Below are 22,191 nucleotides of genomic sequence, written 5' to 3'. Positions count from 1 at the left end.
CTCTTAGCCTAAAATTGTGTTGAGAGCTCTAGATGTTGCATGAAATCTTTTATGGAATAAAGTAAGATAGAAAAATAATAGTAGGTTTGGGTTTGGGTTTGGGGGGCTTTTTCTTGGGGGTGGGGTACCATTTTATTTGACTGACTTCCCTAAGAGTTTGGCAAAAACATATTCACCTAAAGTCGCAATGGGCACAGCTGGAAAATGACTCTGGAGTCCAAGCCTCCAACTTGTCCTAAATGCCCTTCTCTTCATGCTTGTGGAATGCTCAGACCCCAGAAAACTGAGGAACAAACCCTATTCCCAAACCCCACCTCCCAGACTTTCTATTCCTCAAGGTGAAAGTGTTTTTAAAAAAATTTTTTAAACTCAGAAATTGTGAAAAAATTTTTGAGTGTAGTACAGGCATTTTAACATGTTACATTACATGTAAACAAACAAAAGCTCATGACTACATCAAAAGGATTACGTTAGTAATACACAATCAAAGCCGATTTCCAGTTAAATGTAGAAAAACTTGTGGGTCCATCAGGACCACCAAACCTGTATCCCCTCACCAGATTTCTTTTTTTTTTTTTTTTTTTTTTATTTATTTTTGGCTGCATTGGGTCTTCATTGCTGCACGTGGGCTTTCTGTAGCTGCTATGAGCGGGGGCTACTCTTCATTGCGGTACGCGGGCCTCTCATTGCGGTGGCCTCTCCCGTTGCGGAGCACGGGCTCTAGGCATGCAGACTTCAGTAGTTGTGGCTCACGGGCTCTAGAGCGCAGGCTCAGCAGTTGTGGCGCACGGGCCTAGCCGTTCCGCGGCATGTGGGATCCTCCCGGACCAGGGCTCGAACCCATGTCCCCTGCATTGGCAGGCCGACTCCCAACCACTGCACCACCAGGGAAGCCCTCACCAGATTTCTTAACACGTCATCCTTGACTGGGGGAATTTGCACAGGAAGAGGAAATTCGAAGTTGAAATAGAAGTGGAGAAAAGAACCCATAGACTTTATTTTCTGTATATTTTGACTTGAAGATTGAATAATATCCAGTAACAGCACATAATAAGGGGAAACTATTCCATTGTACATATTTCATAAAGCACCCCACCACCACTTACTAAAATTTAAATTTTTAATTTATTAAAATTAAAATTTAAAATTATTTAAAATTTGGGGAGAGGTAAATTGATCATTTAGAAGGTAAAATGATTCAACTGAAATAATTTGTGAGCCATTTTTTTAAAGAGAAATTTAGAGGCATAGTCCAAACATCTATGAGTCCAAACAGCTCTTTTTCTTCCCCAACAGCTTCACATCCCAAAGGCATCAAATATTAAAAGTAACAACAATCCTAGAATACTCCTTGATGACATAGCCCCTTTGGGTACATTATAATACTCCAACTGGCCAGAGAGACCAAATAAGTAGAAAACATCATGTCCAAAGAAAAGACCTATGACCTAAGTCTATATGGGGCTCCAAAGAGCTTGGAAGAATTACTATTTAGAAATAACTATAAATGAGCTATCTTCTATATGATCCCTGTGTAAGAGAAGATGCTCTAGGCTGAAAAATAATTCTCTACTTTCAATTCATCCACTTAGCCAAAGGTCACCCTGACCCAGTGGGTGGGAAGACCAGGCTAGGAGAACACCCCCTCCCCCCTGCCCTTTCCCCCTCCTTCCTCTCCCCTCCCGCCCTCCCCTTCCCTTTATCTGCCATCTCCAGCCCCAAGCCAAACCCTTGAAACAAAAGTCAGAAATTAGGGACATGTATTTTTTGGTTATTTTTGCTTTTTTCTTTGTTTTTGGTGTTTCCTTTCTATCTGCAAATTTGTCTAACTTCTTACTCGCAGAAAAAGTCAATATCCTGGAAAAAAACAAAAGCAAAAAAAGATTGAGCTGAGCATGCAGGGTCAGAAAACAGATGTAGATTCTTTATTTCAAATCATATGTAATCAAAGGGTAATTTGGATTTAAAATAAGCAAAGTCTGAACCCCAAAGTGTATGACAAAAGTATTACTCTAAGTCAAAAACTACTTAAAGTGAAGATTCTCAAATACACTTTTAATTTATGGTTATTTGACACATTCAAGCTCAATGCTAAGACATGGTGACAAGTGAGTCGCATTTATGTAGGTTGGGCAATGTTTTGAAGTTATTTTGCACAGCAGTTAGCTCCAGGAGAATCGTTTCAAAACAACCACCTTGCAAAGTAGCTCAAAGGGGATCTTTTATTTCTGTTCTGGGTATACAAGACCCCAGGGCATTAGGAAGAGTAAAATTTTTTTTTTCATGCATAAGTAGAGTCTATCTATCACAAAAGTAGGCATTCAAAAGTTTTCCAGAATGTTTTGATTTTGTTAAATACAGGTGCTGATATTTTTCTCAGCCCAAGTCTTTAGTCAACAAGTGTACCCATCAGTAAGAGTCAGTTAATATTATGTTGGTTTCTTTCTTTGTGACATGGAGCCCTTTCCAGGATAACTTGCATTAAAACAAAGGGGGTTGGTAGAGAAATTTCACTAACCTTTCAACATTCATAGTAGGTATAAATACTCCCCCAAATCTCATTGTCTAGAGATGTCACCACTGAAAGTGTCGGGGGGCTTTGCTTGATGCATCTTGTAAGTTGCATGATGCATTATTCACACCTGCCTACATCTACATTACCTTGAGATCTGAGTCCTTCCCTGGAACCCCCAGAGACGCTTACCGTGGTGGGAACTTCCTTGGTGGCTTCTTGGTACACATGTTGCTCCTGGACCAAGTTGCTGGGGAAATAACCCACAGTTCCCATCTCGTCCTCAGGTTGATCGCCATAAACCTGAGTGCCCAGAAGTGTAACAGTGAGGGGAAAGCTGATGTGAGTCCTCTTTTAGAAACCCTCAGGCATCCTCTTCGCTATCCATGAGAATTACATAACTGCCAATGCCTTGCTTCTCAGTCTGGATTCTGGGGGGCTCAGACCCAAATTTGAAGTTTGCTCACAGCAACGAAGTCAACCCACAGAAATTGTGTGTGTGTTCTTTTGTGGCCTAATCTTACTGGTCTCTCTACGTTAGCATTTCTCTATGCAATCTTGTGAGCTGCCTGAAATCTTTTTTGGAACCCATAAATAAAGTCTGTACCTTTTTAAAAAAGGTAAACAGACACTGTTATTTTAAAGGACTTTTAAAGGACTCTCTATATTTTTAAAAATTCAAATGAACAGGTCTTGAGTGAATCTAAGATTTAATTCTTTATTACTTGAGAATTTATCTCTGGAGCTAGAGCTGCAGCTGCAGTGGAGGACAGTAAATCAATCCGGCTTCATCCCTCCCTAGGGCCCACGCCTGCATGTTTTAACTGAAGAAAGCAGATTCTTTGGAATTAAAGACGGTGCTAAAGTTTCCTTAAAAATATTGAAACGTAGCCTGATTGCCAGTACACATGCCTTTTACTTGGCAAATCCACTCAAATATTTTTGAATAAGTTTCAAACTCTTTGGGATGTTCAAGCCCCCATGTGTTTGACTAGATTTTCTTGCCAAACCATCAAATAAACCTACATTTGGTTTTGTTATGAAATTTTCTTTGTTTCTTCAAAATGCAATAAAAGCAAATATATATGAATTTTTGCACTTGTATCCACAGCATCTATATTGTTCTTAACAGCTAGTTTTAAATATTAAAAGGCATTGCAGATAAGTAACAGAGGAAAAATTAAGAGCAACATATGTCAAGATGTGTATATATTTTAAATAATCTCGTCTTACACTGCCAGCCCAAAATTCTCCAGCTTCATTTTCTTTTACCAGCTTTGAGTAAACATAGATCCACTGCCCTTTTTTAACGTTAATGAATCTACAGTCTGGGGCACTGTAATCTTCTTGAGCTCGGGCCAGAGAAATAGTATCTGGAAGAAAAAAACACTGAAATGTTTATCTAGAAGAAAAAAACATTGGCTCCTGGATTTTATCACAGCAAAAAAGCAGAGCATATAAGAAAACTAGGAAATCAGAGTGACTAATACCTCCTAATTTACAGCTCATGTTCAGTTCCAGAAGATAACTAAGGTATTAAAGCAGCACCCAGCAGAATCTTAGCCAAGTGAATTCTTCATGGTAAGACACAAAAGGCACAGACCAGGAGAAACAATGCTAATCACATGCACATTAGAGAAAATTCACTTCCAAGTACAATTAGATTTTATGCTATTGTTGCATATTTCTTTTCTGATTATATAATAGAAAGGTAATGAAAGGCATAAAAAAGTCCTTACAGACACACTCGTCATCTGCACACAGCTTCCTGGAAGCAAGTCTGTCCATAAATATTCCATGCACGGCACATATGGCCACAAGACCCGGGAGGAAAAGTAACAATAGTCTTGCCATCTTCCTTTTTTGCTGTTTTTGCTTTTGCCCTTTGAGTGGAAGTGGAGACTGACTTCAGTGCTTCCTGTCTTTTATGTGAAAGCCAGACATCTGGGTAAGTCCCCCGGCCAATGGGGAGGTGGCTACCATTCCTCTGTTTTCATAACAGCTACTGGGCTCTAGGGGCTATTTAGCATCTGATTTCCCAAAGAGACTCAAACTCTGTGTCTTTTTTACACACAAATGGTATCCAAAATGGTCCACCATTGTTAAAGTCACTTTCGCTGTGGTTTATTGTATCAGGAAGACATTGTTGAAAGAACTATGAGAATTTTAAGTCATTTAAAAAATGTTTTTAGTTCAAACCTCATATTCTTTCAATGCATGAGCAAAGATGTACTAACCGTAGGAAACTGTTGAAAATGTGAGATCTATACCCTTAATACAAATAATTTTGATTTAAACATTTAATAAACATCTGGATTTATATAATAGATAAGTTAAGGATGCTTACATTTACAAATCATTCACGATAGGATTGTTAGGAGTCACGTCTGTTGGGGCAAGCATGGGCTGTAACACATCAAGACCCTACTAACGGGGCGTGGCGGGGGGGAGAAGGGGTAGGTGGGTTGGGAAAAATGGAATAGGCTTTTTTTTTCTACCTCCTCTCTCGGAGATTTTTGAAATTCAGTCTCAAAATGCTCATGGCTCATAGAGGAGGGAGTAAAGCTGGAGGTTTGTTTCTCCTCGAACCCCCACACCTGCCTGGCCTGCTTCCGGGCATCTTTCCCATGGGAAGAGGGGCACGGTTACAAGTCATCAAAGTTGAAGCGCTGGGACTTCCCTGGTGGTCCAGTGGTTAAGACTCCGTGCTTCCGGTGCAGGGGGTGAGGGTTCGATCCCTGGCTGGGGAACTAAGATCCCGCATGCCATGTGATGTGGCCAAAAAAAAAAAAAAAAAAAAATGGACAAAGTTGAAGCGCTAATACCTGCCCCCATCTATTCAACAAATATTTCCTGAGCACCTGCTATGTGCCAGGCACTGTTGTAGGCACTAGAGACATAGCCGTGAATTAAAAAAGGTCTGGGCCCAAGGGTTTACTTTCTATTGGGAGAAGGAGACAATAGGTTTCTGCTTGTCGTAGGGTGTTTGGGATTGTTTTTCTCTCATAAGGTGGCCCCCCGCCCCCTCATTATTTCTAGACTAGAGGCCCTGTCAGGCTGCCCTGTCCAACTTGGTTGCTGTTAAGGTTTTAGAGCAGAACTCCCTTTTCTCTCCCCCGAAACACTGTCACCTGACAAAATGAGGGACGAGCATTCAACTTACAAAATAGGTACAAAACAATTTTCCAAGGGATAAACTGGTAAAGCAAAATATAGTACAATGAAAAAGTTTGATTGTTTTAAGGATGTGTGTGTATGTAACAAAGTTTTACTGTTTGGGTGTGTGTGGTATAGGGGTGGGAGTGGCGTGTTCTTTTCAAGGGAGGATCTCTTACACGGCTGGCCCTGATGTGGAAGCTCGTGAAATCCAATATCTTCATTATAGAAGAGGAAGCTGAGGCCCAGCACAGGCCAGAGCTGCCTTTCTTAACCACTCCAAGGGTCACCCAGCGGGATTGTGGTCCAGTGCTGTTTCCATGCATACACTGTCAACTTAGAATTGGGGTTTTAAATTCTTTATTTCCTGTTTCACTTCAAGGAAGGGATGAATTAGAAATCATTTTTGAAAGCAGAATGCCAGTGCATTTTTTCTGCCTATAATCTAGGGGCCTAAGAGGATCTCTTGGAAAATGAAAGCATCGATCAAAATCCTCTTTATCCTGATCAGGGAGCTGTTTTACAGACTGTGACAGTCTCCAGCCAGCTCTCAACACAGGAGAGTCAAAAGACAATTGCCATTTAAGAGGCACTTTCAGAAATGAGGATTGGGTTTCCCTGGTGGCGCAGTGGTTGAGAATCTGCCTGCCAATGCAGGGGACACGGGTTCAAGCCCTGGTCTGGGAAGATCCCACATGCCGCGGAGCAACTAAGCCCGTGTGCCACAACTACTGAGCCTGCGCGTCTGGAGCCTGTGCTCCGCAACAAGAGAGGCCGTGATAGTGAGAGGCCCGCGCACCGTGATGAAGAGTGGCCCCCGCTTGCCGCAACTAGAGAAAGCCCTCGCACAGAAACGAAGACCCAACACAGCCATAAATAAATAAATAAATTTATAAAAAAAAAGAAATGAGGACTGCACAAACTCAGATGGCCACACCCTAGGCAGGCCCGCAGAGTGAAACGTTGAATAAAGCCACATCCGAGCTGTCACAACAACTTAGCCAACTAAGCTGATGCTGACACGAAGCCACTATGGGTCATTTGAAGGTGGAGAACCAAGAAAAGAGATGCCAAGCCTTCTGAGTGCATCCTGGGCAGGCCTGGTACGTCCCAGCATTCTGCAGTGGGCAGAGACCGGGTGAAGACTAGAGGCCTCTTTGTAAAATTCTGCTCACAGATAGGAAGTTAAACTTAGAATAACTCAGCGAGCTGTTGTGGCTGGTAGCACACTCGAGTCACCACAGCACATTCGGAGGGTCCAGAGAAGGGCTCTGTCCTGAGCTTACTTCCCTCCTGCTTCTGGATTTTCAGATAGATTCTTTGAGCCTTTAATCCCCAAAAGGCCTTTTTTTTTTTCTTTAGTTCCTAAATTAGCTTCTCAGTCTGGGGTTCTTAAAATGGAGGCTGTGGTTCCTTTAGGGTCTAAAAATGGCCTTTTACAGGGACTTCCCTGGTGGCGCAGTGGTTAAGAATCTGCCTGTCAATGCAGGGGACACAGGTTCGAGCCCTGGTCTGGGAAGATCCCACATGTCACGGAGATACTAAGCCCGTGCGCCACAACTACTGAGCCTGCACTCTAGAGCCTGTGAGCTACAACTACTGAAGCCCGCATGCCTGGAGCCCATGCTCTGCGGCAAGAGAGGTCACCACAACAAGGAGCCCGCGCACAGCAATGAAGACACAATGCAGCCAAAAATAAATAAATAAATAAATTTATTTTAAAAATTAATAAATAAAAATGAAATAAAAATAGGCTTGGACAAGTGGACGGGGTGGAAGCAGCCTCCTCGCCTTGACGTAGAAGGCCCTGCATGATCTGGTCTCTCTGCCCCTCTGAGGTCACCTTCTGTCACTCCCCCTCACTGGCTCTGTTCCCAGCACACCAGCCACTTGAAAATGCGAAGCTCATTTCTACTTCAGGCCCTCTAAGCTTATTGCCTAGGATACTTTTCCTCCAGATACTGGTCTTCTGGTCTCTGATAGTCAAGGTGTCTCCACCAATAGACCAGTTTAACAGAGCCAGTCCCGCACTCCCACAACCCAATCCGTCCATCACTCGACCAGTGGAACCTGTTCTGATGCACGTTTCACTACCTGACATGCCTTGTTGACTTACTTGGTGATTTGTCTCCCTGACACCACAATGAAAACTCCACGAGGTGGGGACATTTTCCATCTTGTCCACTGCTCTATCTTTAGCACCCAGAAAAATACTCGGTACTCATAAATAGGTATTCATTGAATGAATGCATGATCCCCGAAATTGTATGCTTAGGTGTATACATGCATGTGTACTCTTTTTTTCTGGGGAAAGTCCCTAGGTTTTATCAGGCCTAAAGAGATGTTCATTACACCCCTCAAATTAAGACTCATTGACTAAATGGTTAGGGCAGAGACACTGGGGTCCTGCCACCAAAGCATGGTCTCCAGACTAGCAACTTTAGCATCACTTCATAAAGTCTCTCAGACCCCACCCCAGTCCTGCTAAATTGGAATGGACTTTTTAACAAGACACAAGTGATTTGTATGAACATTAAAGTTTGAGAAGTGCTGCTCGAGGGCAAATCAAATACAGCACAAATATTTAGCCAGGATTTCATATTTGTCATCAGGTCTTTGCTGGTTACAACACTTTCAAGGGACAAAATGCCTGTTAAATACCCAAACAAAATACTTTAAGCCTTTAAGTTTAAAATGGAGATGTGAGACTCTCCCAATAGTTTCCATTTTGACATTATTTTCTATAGACTACCTTTGAAAAATATAATTTGAGCTAATAATCTAATCATATAACCTACTTCATAAAGGTAGAAACCTGCTTTGTTAGTTCTTCACTTTGACTCACGTTGGACTCAATCGGGGAGCTTAAGAAATACTGACGACTGGGTTTCACCCCTAGAGATTGGGATTTAATTGATCTGGGGTGTAGGTTAGGCATGGGTATTTGAAAATATCTCCCAGATGATTCTAATACGCAGTCAAAGTTGAAAGTTAAATTCAAGTTGAAAACTGCTATATTTAATGGATAACAATATTTGCTCCCTCTAGACCCCCTGTGCAACTCCCACAGATGAGTAAGTTAAGGATGGTCAGAAGATCCTAGTTTGATCGAAACTTCTTCAAAATATAGTTTGTAAACACATGGAGATTAATGGGTTTCGAGAAGAATAAGTTACAAGTAAGGAGAGGAGGAAGGCTAGAATGAACTCAGTGCTATTGGGTTGCAATCAGAGGTACTGTTGCAAATTCATTATTTTTAATATAATTGAATAGATATACCCATAGATATATAGATGTGATACCTCTATATAAAATTAAGATCCTGAAAGGTTAGGACAGGCTGAGGAACTGACAGGAGACTAAAGAGACATGACAACTACACTCAACACATGATCCTGGATTGGATTCCCGGGTCATGATTGGGACATCAGTCAATGGGATGGGGACTTCCCTGGTGGCACAGTGGTTACGAATCCGCCTGCCAATGCAGGGGACACGGGTTCGATCCCTGGTCCGGGAAGATCCCACATGCCACAGAGCAACTAAGCCCGCGTGCCGCAACTACTGAGCCCACGTGCTGCAACTACTGATGACCACGCGCCTAGAGCCCATGCTCCACAACAAGAGAAGCCACCGCAATGAGAAGCCCACGCACCGCAACGAAGAGTAGCCCCCACTCGCCGCAACTAGAGAAAGCCCACGTGCAGCAGTGAAGACCCAACGCAGCCAAAAATAAAATAAAATACAAAAAAATAAATTGGATGAATGTTATTCCTTCATGTTGCTGGTCATCTAGAAGTTATGTGGAAGAGTGGTCTTGTACTTAGGAAATCCACACTGAAGTTTTAAGGGGTAACAAGCCATCAGGTCAACACACTGTCAAATGGTTCTGCTAGGGCTCAGGGTGGGCCTCCCCAAAATAAGGCATATTGATTATTTTGAATTAGTTACTTAAGAAACTGCCAGTGCAAGAGTGACACTCTGACCCTCCTGTCTCCCAGAAAGCAGGAAATAAATCTCTCATGTGAAAGATGCACCCCCTGCATCTAGAGGTAGGACACCCCTTTCACCAGAGATAGGGAATTCAGGTCAAGAAGCTTGTATAAACAAACCTTGTTACTCCTTTACTACCTCAGGGCCGAACTGTTTAGATTCTTCACTAATTGAGCACCCAAAACCTAAGTTTCTTTGCCGTGTCACTTCATCTCTAGTTTATTGTTTCTTTCTCTAGAAGGTATAAAAGCTGCCTGCTTTGGCCACTACTTAGGTCTCATTCCTATGAGACCTCTGTCTGCATGAATTAAAATTTTTTTTTCCCCTGTTAATCTGTTTTGTATCAATTTCATTATTAGTCCAGCCACAAGAACTTCGGAGGGGTAGAGTGGGAAATTTCTCCTCGACAGTTCAAAAATATGTATGGGAGCTCTGCGTACTATTTCGGCTTTTATATAAATTGGAAATTTTTTCAAAATAAAAAGCTTTCAAAAGTAATCAAATGTCATTCCTCTGCTTGAAATCTTCTAACAGAACATACGTCCAACACAGACTTGTATGTGAAGTTCAGAGCCACTTTATTCCTAATGGTCTCAAACTGGAAAGAACCCAAATGCCCATCCGCTGGCGGAACAAACTGCTGATCCACGCAATAGAGATGAGTCTCAAAAGCATCCCAGACAAGGCACAGTCACAGTGACAGAAAGCAGATGGGTGGCTTGCCTGGGGTCGGGATGGGGGGACAGACTGACTGCAAAGGGGCACAAGGCAGCTCTTGTCTTTGAGGGGTAACAGAATGCTCTGTATCTTGATTATGACTCTCACACAACTTATGCAACTACCAAAACGCATCAACTATTGATAGAGTACTAAGAGTAGCGGGGGCTGCGAGCTCTGTAGTTGTGGCTTGCGGGCTCTAGAGCGCAGGCTCAGTAGTTGTGGCGCACAGGCTTAGTGGCTCCGCGGCATATGGGATCTTCCCGGACCAGGGCTCGAACCCGTGTCCCCTGCATTGGCAGGCGGGTTCTTAACCACTGCGCCACCAGGGAAGTCCTGTGAAACATCTTCTGAGACAAGCTAAGGACAGTCACTGAGAGCAAGCAGTTAGAAAATGTATTAGCAATTGGCATTGCTGTCAACATGCAAGAGCATGGTCTTTTTTTTAGTAACTCAGTTAATATATTTTATGGACATACATGAACTTGACAACTAGGTTAAAAAGTTATTCATAAGAATCAGACTCTGCAGGTGGAAAGTTAAGGGATAAAAATTATTCTGCTTTTTCCTCCTTATGTATGCACAAGAGTGATGTGATAAAAATCTACGTAACTCTGAAAGTGGTCTTCCTATAAATATGTATTCCATATATATTCCATAAATACATAAAAAAACTAAGTGATAGGAAAAGTCTTGCTCCAGGAAATATTAAAACAGGAACACAAGAAGTGATTAACAGTCACTTTACCTAAGAAACCGCCCACTTCTACAGACACCTGTGGCTTTACTAGCAGGCGACTTGTATCGATAGCCTTAGGTAGAAATCGAACGCTACAGAAAATGAACTTTGGAAAATCCTGAGCATCGGTGTTTAAGAAGCACAAAGAGGCAGCAAGATTAGGATTGGCAACCTTTGCAAGTCAGCCTACTAGTCTTCAAAAAGATGACAGACTCAAAATCTTTCCCTTGGAGGTCGTTCAATAACGAGGTTAATAACTGAGCAGGTATTCCTTAGGAACGATCCTGCCTCAAAAGGGTAAGAGCATAAAATGTGAAGTCTAAAGACAATATTCCCTTTCCATCTGTTTCCCCAGAAAACAGTAAGTACAGTTACTCCTAAATGACCTTTATTCAATTAAAAACGGAATGAAAAGATTTGTGAAATGCCTACTACCAGCAAATACTATGCTCATTTATTTGAATATGAAGATGGAATTTAGATCCTGCCCAGGTCCCATCTTCTTCTCATATCCAGGATGATCATTTTTATCATTAGTAAAAGAATCATTAAAAAAAACAAACAGGGAATTCCCTGGTGGTCTACTGGTTAGGACTCAGAACTTCCACTGCAGGGGGGCCTGGGTTTGATCCCTGGCCGGAGAACTAAGATCCCACAAGCAGTGTGGTGCGCCCAAAACAAACAAAAAACCCCACAAACAAACACAAACCAAAAAATGAATTCCAGGATGGCAGTTCATATGCATAAAACATTACAGAAAATATAATCAAGTGCTTGATCTAATTCTCCTTTACTTTCATTAAAGTGGTTCAATGTTTCTCTACCATTAGCTACTCCAAAATAACACTAGAAAAGCATCTACCATTACCTACTCCAAAATAACACTAGAGAAGCATCTACCATTAGCTACTCCAAAATAACACTAGAAAAGCATCCTATTACAGTTTTATATACCTTAAGATGTGTTCTAAACTAGCATAAGCACTTGGTGACAGGACAGTGGGCCAATAAATGAAATATTATGTACAGAATACAAATAAAAGTTTATTGTACAAAATTAAGGCCTTCACAGTTCATAGTTCACTAAGGCTAAACAAAGACTAGGTAATGTTTTAAATCCTTTACAAAAATTTCACATACACTTTCCCCTATCCCCAACTATTAAAATGGCCTGACCAAATGTTATCAAAACGAAAACTATACGTAACACCAAGTCCTTTAAAGGCAGCTATCCCGAATCTCATTTCTTGGCATAGGTGATCTTCATGGCATGGGATGGTGTGATCTTAAATCCCTGTAAAGCATCCCTGGCAGCTCCAGCCTGTCCATCGTTTTCAAATTCAACAAAAGCAATGTCATGCCTCCCAGGTACCAAACGTACTTCCTTGAAACCAGGGAATCTATAAAGAATTAAAACAATTTTTACATATGTAAACAATTTATATACATGTAAACACAGAAATGACATCAAATACATAAATGTGTGTGTTTAAATTTGTTAAGCAACTTCCTGATATGAGTCCAGGAAAAGTATCATATCCCAGCAAGAATCCTGAGTGGGATGAAAGAGCCTAAAATATAATTAATACCACGAAAAGAACTGCAGGAATCACGTAAGCTAATTCTGTTTTTTGTCATTTCATCAAAGCTTTGTTTCCTGTTTTACTCATCAACTAGAATTAATAATTCAAACATTAGAGGTAATTTAGCTTTTTATTTGCTAAATCTGCAGACTGGCTTCAGTTCATGATTAATCCTGGAGCAACTCAATGAAGCTGTAAGGAATTACTGTGTGATACACAAACGGATTCAACCCAGGGAAGTGCTATCTGTCCTGTCAGGAGACTCCCGGAACACAGACTTGTTTATGGAAACACTTACTGATTAAACAGCATGGATAACATCATCTCATTAGTCTCTTCTGGTAAATTATTAAGGAATAAAATATAGTTTGGAGGGTAATCAGGGACCTATTAAAAAGAAATGGCAAAGTTAGTTTGTAAATATAAAAAGTACAGTAAACCATTTGGCTCTTAAAATCTAAACTTCAGAAAACTACATTCCACCGTTTAAGGCCTGTGAAATCTTACTACATCAAACACTAAAGTGGAAAAACAGTGACACCAGAGAAATAAGCAAAAACTCAACAGTAACCAAACAAGGTAGACATTCAAGTCAATTAATAAATATCTGGAAGATTACAAATCTTATTAACAGTTTTTAAGTATTTAATTAACGGTATTTAAAACAATATTTAAGTTTTAAGCATCTGGAGGTCAGCTGAAACAGGAGGATTTTGTCGTCTGGATTATATAACTGATCCTAACAAACCAGAGAAGGCATCTGTGTCACCCATACTCAGCTGCTTAACCCTCAGATGTTCAATCCTCTGCACTATCGCTTACTACCTCCCAGTGTGTGAGAAAATCTGGAAATAGAAAGATTTCCACTAAGAATCACTGCTTGGCGATTTTTAATGTTTTTTTTTTCTGAGTAAATGAGATATACATGGCATCTAGTTACATACAAGTAAGTGGAAACAGACACTGTTATGGGGAACTATAGGGAAAGGTCTTTACATGTAAGAGCCTCTGTCTTCAAGCTAATTTCGTGGAAGAAAAAAGATGAAATGTAAAGAACAACTTAGAGCTTAGAGAATTAAGTGCTGGCATTTGTGAACTGGACTATAATTGTTGAAAGACTTCAAAAGAGTAGACAATGCAAGAAAATGCAAATAACTTAAAATCAGAGGAGGAAAACCTCAGTGGTGCAAGGAATTCCCTGGATGTAAGGATCCTGTCAGACCCTAGCACCCAAGGGACTAATCGGGAAACCATTAGTACATAACTCAGGCTTTCCTTTTGAGGCCTTTACTGGGAGGCTTAGGTAAAGAGTTTCTAAAACTCTTTGGTAAAGAGTTTCCTGATAAGTCTATATCAGGAGACTTAAATATATATGTGCTGAGGAAATAAGAGCAAAGGCAACTGTAAAACAACTTTGCTCTATCAGAAAAGATGGGTTAGTGCTTCAGCCAATGGGAATGGATACCAGGCCACAAGCCTGGAAAGCTCTGGGCCATGTACTGTGTGGAAAACAACCATTTTGCTCCTTGCCCTCATAGAGCTTAGAATCTATCGTTTTGATTCTGTCATTGACTCACCATGGGAAGCAAGGAATAAAGTCAGGTTTTGTTTTCTCCCTCTTAAAGAAAATAAAATGTTTTGAGGAGTTTCCACATTATTGTGGCTTACAGATGGAATCATTTTCAGTTTTTGGAGACATGTAGGTTGTTGTAATTATTGTTATTGTTTTGTAATTTTATTTTAAAGTAAGTATCACATGGAAAAAAATATTACCTGAGGATTTGGTGCTGCATTTCCTTGGGTATTAGCTGAATTTGGTGTTCCCTAACCCAAAGAAATAGAGAAACAGTTAAAATTTCCAACCCCTCTAAAAAAGCAGCAGGTATTTATATTTTAAATTACTTCATAAAAATAAGATTAACAAACAGATTTTTAAATCTATTTAACTTTACTTTCACTGAGAATTTACATCTTAAAACTCTGACTCAAACATTTATGTATTTAACTTGTCAAATGTCTTTGAAAGGTCTATATCATAAAATTCAACCTCTAAGCTTTAAAATTATGGAGAAATATAAATATAAGAGAAAAACCAAGGACCAGTCTTTCTCTTTTTTTAAAACAACTAGAAAAAAGTCAAGCATTATACTTAGTAAAACTGATTTCTAATCACTTTCAATCCCAAAGTAACTACTTTTTGGATGATGATTTCACCTTTACCTGGTATTTTAAATTAGATTTTGAATTCCTGAACTGTTCAAAGAAAGCAGCTTTCAGTGGCATACTCATGATTAAAGATAACACCTACAGTATTATTTATACACAGAACTTGAAAAATAGATATTAACAAATTTTGGAGAATGATGGAACTAAATATCATGCAAATTCAAATAAAACTGTTCAATATAAATCTGCATATATAAAGGTTTATATTTTAATCTGTTGCTTAAACACAAATATTGGAATTTTACAATTCAACCATTCCAGCTTCTTAAAAATCTACCTTTAAACACACACATGTGCACATGCATGCCTCAAAGATCACCCCTCAAATGGAAGACAGACATCTCTATCAAATTTTTAACACCAAAAAAAAAAAAAGAACTTTTGCCCATCTTACCTGACCAGGTTTTTTGTTCATGGTTGTTGCAGTCTGTTCCACAGTTTTGGCTTTTTTCTTTTCTTTTTTCTTTTCTTTGTCAGCAAAAGTGCCACGCATTTTAGATATTATATCAGAATCTGTTTTTGCATACTGGATTCGCTGTTTTAATTATTTGAAAACAAGTTACTTTTCATCATGCTGAAGGCTGTTTTTACACTTGTCATTAATATTTCAAATTTCACTATGCAAATACGAGCTAATTTTAAACACATACTTAAGGAAATCTGTCAAATATACTGAGCACCAAATGAAAATAAATTGTGCCCCATGATTCACAACTGGGACAAAGTTAGATTCAACTGTGTTTATTACAAGAAAAAACCATAGATTTTCATATGAGAAAAACAGGACTTTGAAATATCTGCACCACTGCCCCTCTCCATTTAAAAGAACAGAGAAAACTGCATTGGAAAGCTGTCTATCCCTTACAGGGACACTCCATAGAGGGTCCATATATGCATGGAATTTGTTACTTCCAAAGTTAAAGTACCAAAGATTGAGAATGACTTTCCCTTGAATCTGGTCTATTATTTTTAAATGAAATGACTAACAGTGGCATCCACTTAAATTTAAAAAGCTTTGAAAGGAAACAAAAAGATGGCGTCACAGCTAGTGCAACCAGGTCACTTGCATGAGTAATACGCCACAGCCAGCAGGCACAGCACACACGACTGAACAAGCGCTGAGAAACACTGGTCTGGGACAGCATTTCATGAACTTTAATGTGCATTCCAATTACCCGGAGAGCCTGTAAGAGTGCAGATCCTGATGCAGGGGGTCTGGTGAGGCCTGAGATTCTGCACTTCTAACAAGCACAAAGGGGATGGTGGGGCCCACACTTTGAGCAGTATGGCCCTGGCCTAAAGCATTATCGCACAGCTGAATGTTCGGGGGAACCGAGAGGGCGGCAGGCCTCCCACGATTCCTCAGTCCCTGAGGCTTCCTCTGGCTGCTGGACCATGGCAGCTCCAAGTGGACTTACCCTGCGAGCAACTCTGCTAGTCTTGCATGTCATCATCTAACCAAAAGAAATAGTTCTGGACCAACTCTGCCTTGCTCCCAGGGATTCCCTCCCAACTCCCTTCTTCCTGACCTGAACAGATCTTGGGTGATCTTGTATTTGTCCCTGTGACCTGTGAAAATTTCTGACCTCAGCCCTTGCTCTTAGCTGGCTGGTCTAGAGCAGCAGTTCTCAACCAGTGGAGAGTCTGCCCACCAGGAGACAGCTGGCACTGCTGACTGGAGACACTGTGTGTCGTCATGCTAAGAGGGCAGAGGCCAGAGATGCTGCTAAACACTCTTCCATGAACAATACAGCCCCAACAATAAAAAAGTATCCAGTTCAAAATGGCAAAAGTGCCAGTGTTGAAAACCCTGGTCTAGACTAAATACTGGTGAGGGATAAAAGTCCACCCACAGCTTAGAGAAGGTGCAAGATTTACATTTATACCAAAGGCTTTATGACAGAAGTCCTTAGGAAGATGGTTCTACTTTACTGAGGTATTTTTGGAATTAAATAACCAAATGCCCTTGAATCACAGAGAATAATTTTGTTCTGAGTTCCAAGTTATAGAAAATTTTGTTCATTTCTGATCTGGTGTGTTGGCAACTGAAACCACCTAAGTAAGTATAAACAAGACAGCTCAAGGAACATTCTTTTCTTTCTTCCAGGATGCGGGAGATCTGGCAGTATCTACTACTTTCCTGAAGGCAGAGAACAGACCTCCTAAAATACCTTCAATGTGAGATCAGTCTAATGGGCTTTTCCCATTGATTTAAAATAATTAGCTGGCAAGGTGAAGCCAGTGCCAAACGCAGCAAACAATTTCCAGCTTTCCTGGATCTCAGTCACAGGCACATGCAAACTTGTCATCCCAACTTAGCAAAACAGCCCTAAAACCCTCTACGAGAAGAAACTGTTCCTTCATACTAATGTAATTGTAGATTTAAACTAAAACCCAGTCTTATGCTACTGCCAACTGAGATCTCACTTATGCTAGTTCTTCACACTACTGAGAAATAAACTGGTCTCAGGAAATGCCAATTTACTGAAAATTGGGGTATGCAGGTACTATCCCCCAGTTTTCTGGAATAGGACTTTCCACATATATGGTGCCCAGTCAGGTGGGAAATGATGGGAAAAGGAGAGCTGGATGGAGGACAGGAAGAAAATGTGCTCCAGTAACAGACAAAAAGCGCTCAGTCCTGAATTAAACAGCGTGGTACCAAGGTCCTCAGACTAGTGACCACAGCCAACACTGCCTGGTGTTGTACGTTAGGTCTTCTTGAGACACAGCACACTCATCGATCTGCACACCTTCTGTGGCTGCTTCTCTGGCCCTAAAGGCAAAGTTAAGTAGCTGCAAAAGAGATTATCTGGCTCATAAAGCCTAAAATATTTATTATCTGGCCCTTTTACAGATAGGGTGCTGAATCCCAGTTTAGCGGAAAAAAAAAAATCACAATATTGGGTGTTCAGGAGATTAGCTTTCAAGTCCTGATGATGCCACTGGTTATAGTAACATAAGCTTTCTGTGACTGATTCTTCATTTGTAAAAAAAAAAAAAAAGGGATCAGATGAGTGGTCTGCACTACAGATTATGGGCCAAATCCAGCCCATGGCTGTTTCTGTATGGCTTATGAGTTAAGTACTTTTTTCTTTTTTTAAACACAATTTTCAAAGGATTGCTTTAAAAAACCACACACACACACACACACACACACACACACAAGAATATGCAATAGAAACCGTATGTGGCCCACAAAGCCTAAAATATTTATTATCTGGTCCTTTATAGAGTTTTTGCTCCCTTCTGAATTAGACCAAAGAATATCCAGTTTGCTTACATTTTTTTTTTTTTTACAGGTCAAAGTGAACATGAGCACAGAACCAGTTAACGGCAGAACTAGAATGAGAACATGGGTCCTTCAAACTCTGGGCCTCGGCTCTTTCCCCAACATCCCTTCCCATCACATTCCAGTTCCGGAAGAAAAGCACTGAAATCCACACCCAAAGTACTACGTACCCATTCACACACCTAGAGCCCCTTGCTATATACACTGTCTCCACCCTGATTCAATCCTCTACCATCTCTGACTTATACCAATGTCTCCTGAGTTCCCTACTTCCCTTCTGCCCTTCGCACAATCCAATCTTCATCCAGCAGCTAAATGTGAAATCTCATGTCACTCCTGAGTTTAAAACTTTCCATGTGTGACTATTTCATTTCCATTCATTGTTATTCATTAATAAAACCTATGACTTTACATCTATGAACTGTCCTCAGATCAGTGCTTTGACTGCATAGCTTCTGGCATGCAGTATTTCACTATGCTACTTTCTGAAACTTGAGACTGGATTCCCTCTTTGACCCACGATTTTTGTTTTGTGTTGTTTTACAAGTTTACATAGGTTTCTTTTTAATCTTCTGAGTAATTATTAATTTCTAGTTCTTTTGAGATGAGAATACTGCCTATACTGCCATTGTTTTTAAAATATTCTACATCTCAATGTATTTTGTTTTTGCCTATTTGAACTATTATAAATAAAGAAGTGAATTATAAGCTCTACTACTAAAGTGTTTCTATAAAAATAAATACATAAACAAAATAAACCCAAATCCACTCTTAACTGAAGGCAAAAAGCAATAGCCATATTTTCAAGGGTATATTTACAAATGTATCATACCATTAATAGTGATTAATGCCAAAATAAGATTGATTTACCATCGGTTTGCCATAAAATGGAAATCCTTGTAACTGTCTCAAGGCATTTGTGGATGAGCCCAGTTCCTTAAATATAACAAAAGCTTGCCCCCTCATCTTCATGGTCTTTAGAGCTACAATATCTACGACGTGGCCAAACTGAGAAAACAGGGCATAAAGGGATCTCTTCAATTCTGCACAAAATTAGAAGGGAAACCAGTTATTTGTGAATGAAACTATGACAAAATTCTTCATAAAATGACACGGCACTGAGTGCCCCCCCTCATTTATTTATACAAAGTTACATATTTTAATAAAAACATCTTACTATTCCCATTAGCAGTCTAATTTTAAGTTTTTGAAACCATTTATCTACAAGTGAAAACAGATTCAACACATTTTCAGCCCCTACCTATTTTTATCTTTAAAAAGCCTTAAAATCCTTAAACAATAAGGGATAAACCATTACTTCAGGCACTGAGAAAGATGACTAGATGAGAATTTTTGAAGCTGTATAATTTTTAAGATGGTAGTAAGCAAACACACTTTAGTGTTTTTAAAAAAAGCACTTACCTTCCTTTTTAATTTTGTCATTCATATTGTTGATATAAATTGTGTGATTTGGTCTGATATCCATGTTGTGGGTTAAACTGTTCAAATAGCCTAAAGAGACAGTAAATATTCTGCTATTAAACAGGGAGGATTCATTCATATGATAGCGTGGCATTAAGGACACAGCACAAGGGTACTAACTTTTCAATTCTTTCAACCCCCAATGTCAGAAAATACCAGTTTGGCAGTAGTCTTTAAAACCTCTCGAGGACTTGCTAGCTCTCTTTTTTAAACAAAAGGAGAATAGTTCTCAGGCTGAAAACTTGGTGGGGCACTATTATCTAGTCAGATTTTAATAACATTCTTTTATTCCATACATTTATTTTTATACTTATCTTTCACTTATGACAAGTAATACTGTTCTCCCATCTACCTAATGACTTTTCTTTTTTAACAAAATTTAAAAATTGATATTTGAAAAAAAATGAAAAAAGAAACTAGCAAATGTATATCCAGTAAAAATCATAAAGATAGAACATTAATGGACTTCCCTGGTGGCCCAGTGGTTAAGAATCTGCCTGCTAATGCAGGGGACACGGGTTTGAGCCCTGGTCCGGGAAGATCCCACATGCCGCGGAGCAACTAAACCCTTGCGCCACAACTACTGAGCCTGTGCTCTAGAGCCCGCGAGCCACAACTACTGAGCCCACGTGCCACAGCTACTGAAGCCCGCGTGCCAAGAGCCTGGGCTCCGCAACAAGAGAAGCCACCACAATGAGAAGCCCACGCACCACAACACAGAGTAGCCCCCGCTCGCCACAACTAGAGAAAGCCTGCGTGCAGCAAAGAAGACCCAACGCAGCCAAAAATAAATAAGTACACTTATTTAAAAAAAAAAAAAAGAACATTAATGAAGTTTGCCAAAAACTCTTTCATGGGTACTCTTACAAAGCCCTTTCATATTATTACTTAATTTATCACCAACAGCTCCCACTCCAAAGTCACCTCTAATGGACTTGAGAGACTGGAGCGGTACCGCCTGATGGTTAAGAGCTCAGATTCTAGAGCCAGCCGGATCTGAATTCAAATCTATGCTTCTTACTAGTTGCTTGACTGAGGGCAAGTTCTAATCTCCCAGGTCCACATCTGTAACACGGGGATGGTAACAGAATCTACCCAGTAGAGCTCAAAAGGCTAAATGAGACAAAGTTCTAGCAGCTCTGGAATCAGAAGTAAGCACTTCGAGCAGCTGTTATTAATGTCTTTTACAGATTAACGCAAGTCCTTGCTCACAGTTACATAGCTGATAAGCAGGAGACCTGAGAATTCGGCCCTTGTTTTCTGTCTCCTGCACTTTTCTTTCACACCCACCACACTATTTCATTTTTTCCCACTGTTTTAGTTGCAAATTGTGGCCTTGCTTTTATTTCCTTGATGCCCCGCATATTTCTTCGTTCCATGAACATTTACACCCACACTATGTGCACAGCATAGGATGACATACAAAGAAAGAGCCCACAGACAAGGACTGTACTTGTGCGGGTAACAGGTGAAAGTTAACGCTTCTCAGGGGCTTGCGACGCCCTAAACTGAAACCTGGGGGACTGGGGTCGCGAACGACGACGAGAGAGAAGTGACAGGGATCAAACTGAAGGCAGAGATATCAGAGGGGGAAGTTCTCGCTTTATCTCACGCGAGGTTTGATGATGGCCTGGACTAGTGCCGGGGTACCGGGAGTCGCCTCCCGGATCCAAAAGGGAGCCTCTGGCAAGCACCTGAAGGCTCAGAGCGAGCTGTAAACGACTCGCACCAGCGAAGAAACACCAGTTATCCATAACTTCACATGCGCGAGGGTTCCCGCCTCTCCAGACCCAGGCATATTCGCCCACGGCCCCGGCCCGAAGCCCCAGGAAGCGGCCACACGATCCCCGGCTCCGACCCGTCCCGCCAGAGACAAGGTTCCTAAGTCCAGGGGCCTCACCAGACCCGAGCGTCAGTTTCCATGCCTCCCTCGCCGACCCTCCGCGAATACGTTCCGGCCCCGGCGCCGCGCCCTGCCCACCCCCAGCTCCCGCAGGAGAGCGTCTGGCCGAGGGGCAACCCGCAGCCGGGAAAGCGGAGAGAATTAAGAAAAAAAGCACTCCAACTCACCGGAGACGTCCGCCGCGTCGCGTACGAATCACAAGCCGGAAGCTGGAAGCCGTAAGCCGGAAGCCGAGCCGGGCACCGGAAGTGACGCTACCAAGCGCCTCAATCGAGGGCCGACAAGTCAAGAAGCCGAGCCCGGAGTGGATCGATGCCCCGCTGTCTCCAAAGCGGCAGTTAAGAATCGCTCCGCGCCTGCGCATACATGGCGGGCGGAGAGAACAGGTGCAAAGGGGAACCGAGGAAAGGGAAGGAGGCTTGTGGGACTCCTGTGGGGTTAAACTGGAATTCTGGGGCCGCGGAGTAAGAGCATAGGGAAAGGTGGTGGTCATTTCCCTCACCATGAGTTTGCGCTGTTCTGTCCCATGCAACAGGTGCTTTCCATCTTTCCAAATCCTATATAGATCTTCCTAGACTTATGATGGAT

At 41.2% G+C, this 22,191-nt stretch overlaps 2 protein-coding genes across 3 annotated transcripts; both read right to left on the bottom strand.

The window, feature by feature from the left end:
• Positions 1-1,743: 1,743 nt before the first annotated feature.
• On the bottom strand, positions 1,744-6,562 carry OTOR (otoraplin). The gene is made up of 4 exons (XM_082359244.1): positions 4,252-6,562; positions 3,746-3,885; positions 2,705-2,815; positions 1,744-1,857 (listed from the first exon to the last, which is right to left on the bottom strand). The coding sequence occupies exons 1-4, from the start codon at positions 4,364-4,366 to the stop codon at positions 1,834-1,836; spliced, it is 390 nt and encodes a 129-aa protein (XP_082215370.1). The 5' UTR covers positions 4,367-6,562; the 3' UTR covers positions 1,744-1,833.
• A 5,574-nt stretch (positions 6,563-12,136) lies between these two features.
• Positions 12,137-21,855, bottom strand: SNRPB2 (small nuclear ribonucleoprotein polypeptide B2). 2 transcript variants are annotated; one of them, XM_082361043.1, is made up of 7 exons: positions 21,771-21,855; positions 19,641-19,730; positions 19,089-19,261; positions 15,321-15,461; positions 14,474-14,524; positions 12,999-13,087; positions 12,137-12,517 (listed from the first exon to the last, which is right to left on the bottom strand). In XM_082361043.1, exons 2-7 carry the CDS (start codon positions 19,702-19,704, stop codon positions 12,358-12,360), a joined length of 678 nt encoding a protein of 225 aa, XP_082217169.1. In that variant the 5' UTR covers positions 19,705-19,730; positions 21,771-21,855; the 3' UTR covers positions 12,137-12,357. The 2 variants fall into 2 exon arrangements, with proteins under 2 accessions (XP_082217169.1, XP_082217170.1); XM_082361044.1 differs by lacking the exon at positions 21,771-21,855 and adding an exon at positions 21,395-21,402.
• Between the last annotated feature and the right edge of the window lie 336 nt (positions 21,856-22,191).

This window comes from Balaenoptera borealis (genome assembly GCF_965194805.1).
Source record: "Balaenoptera borealis genome assembly, chromosome: 16".
Lineage (NCBI taxonomy): Eukaryota > Metazoa > Chordata > Mammalia > Artiodactyla > Balaenopteridae > Balaenoptera > Balaenoptera borealis.
The sequence above is the reverse complement of the archived record's forward strand: the minus strand, read 5'-3'. Positions and strand labels throughout refer to the sequence as shown.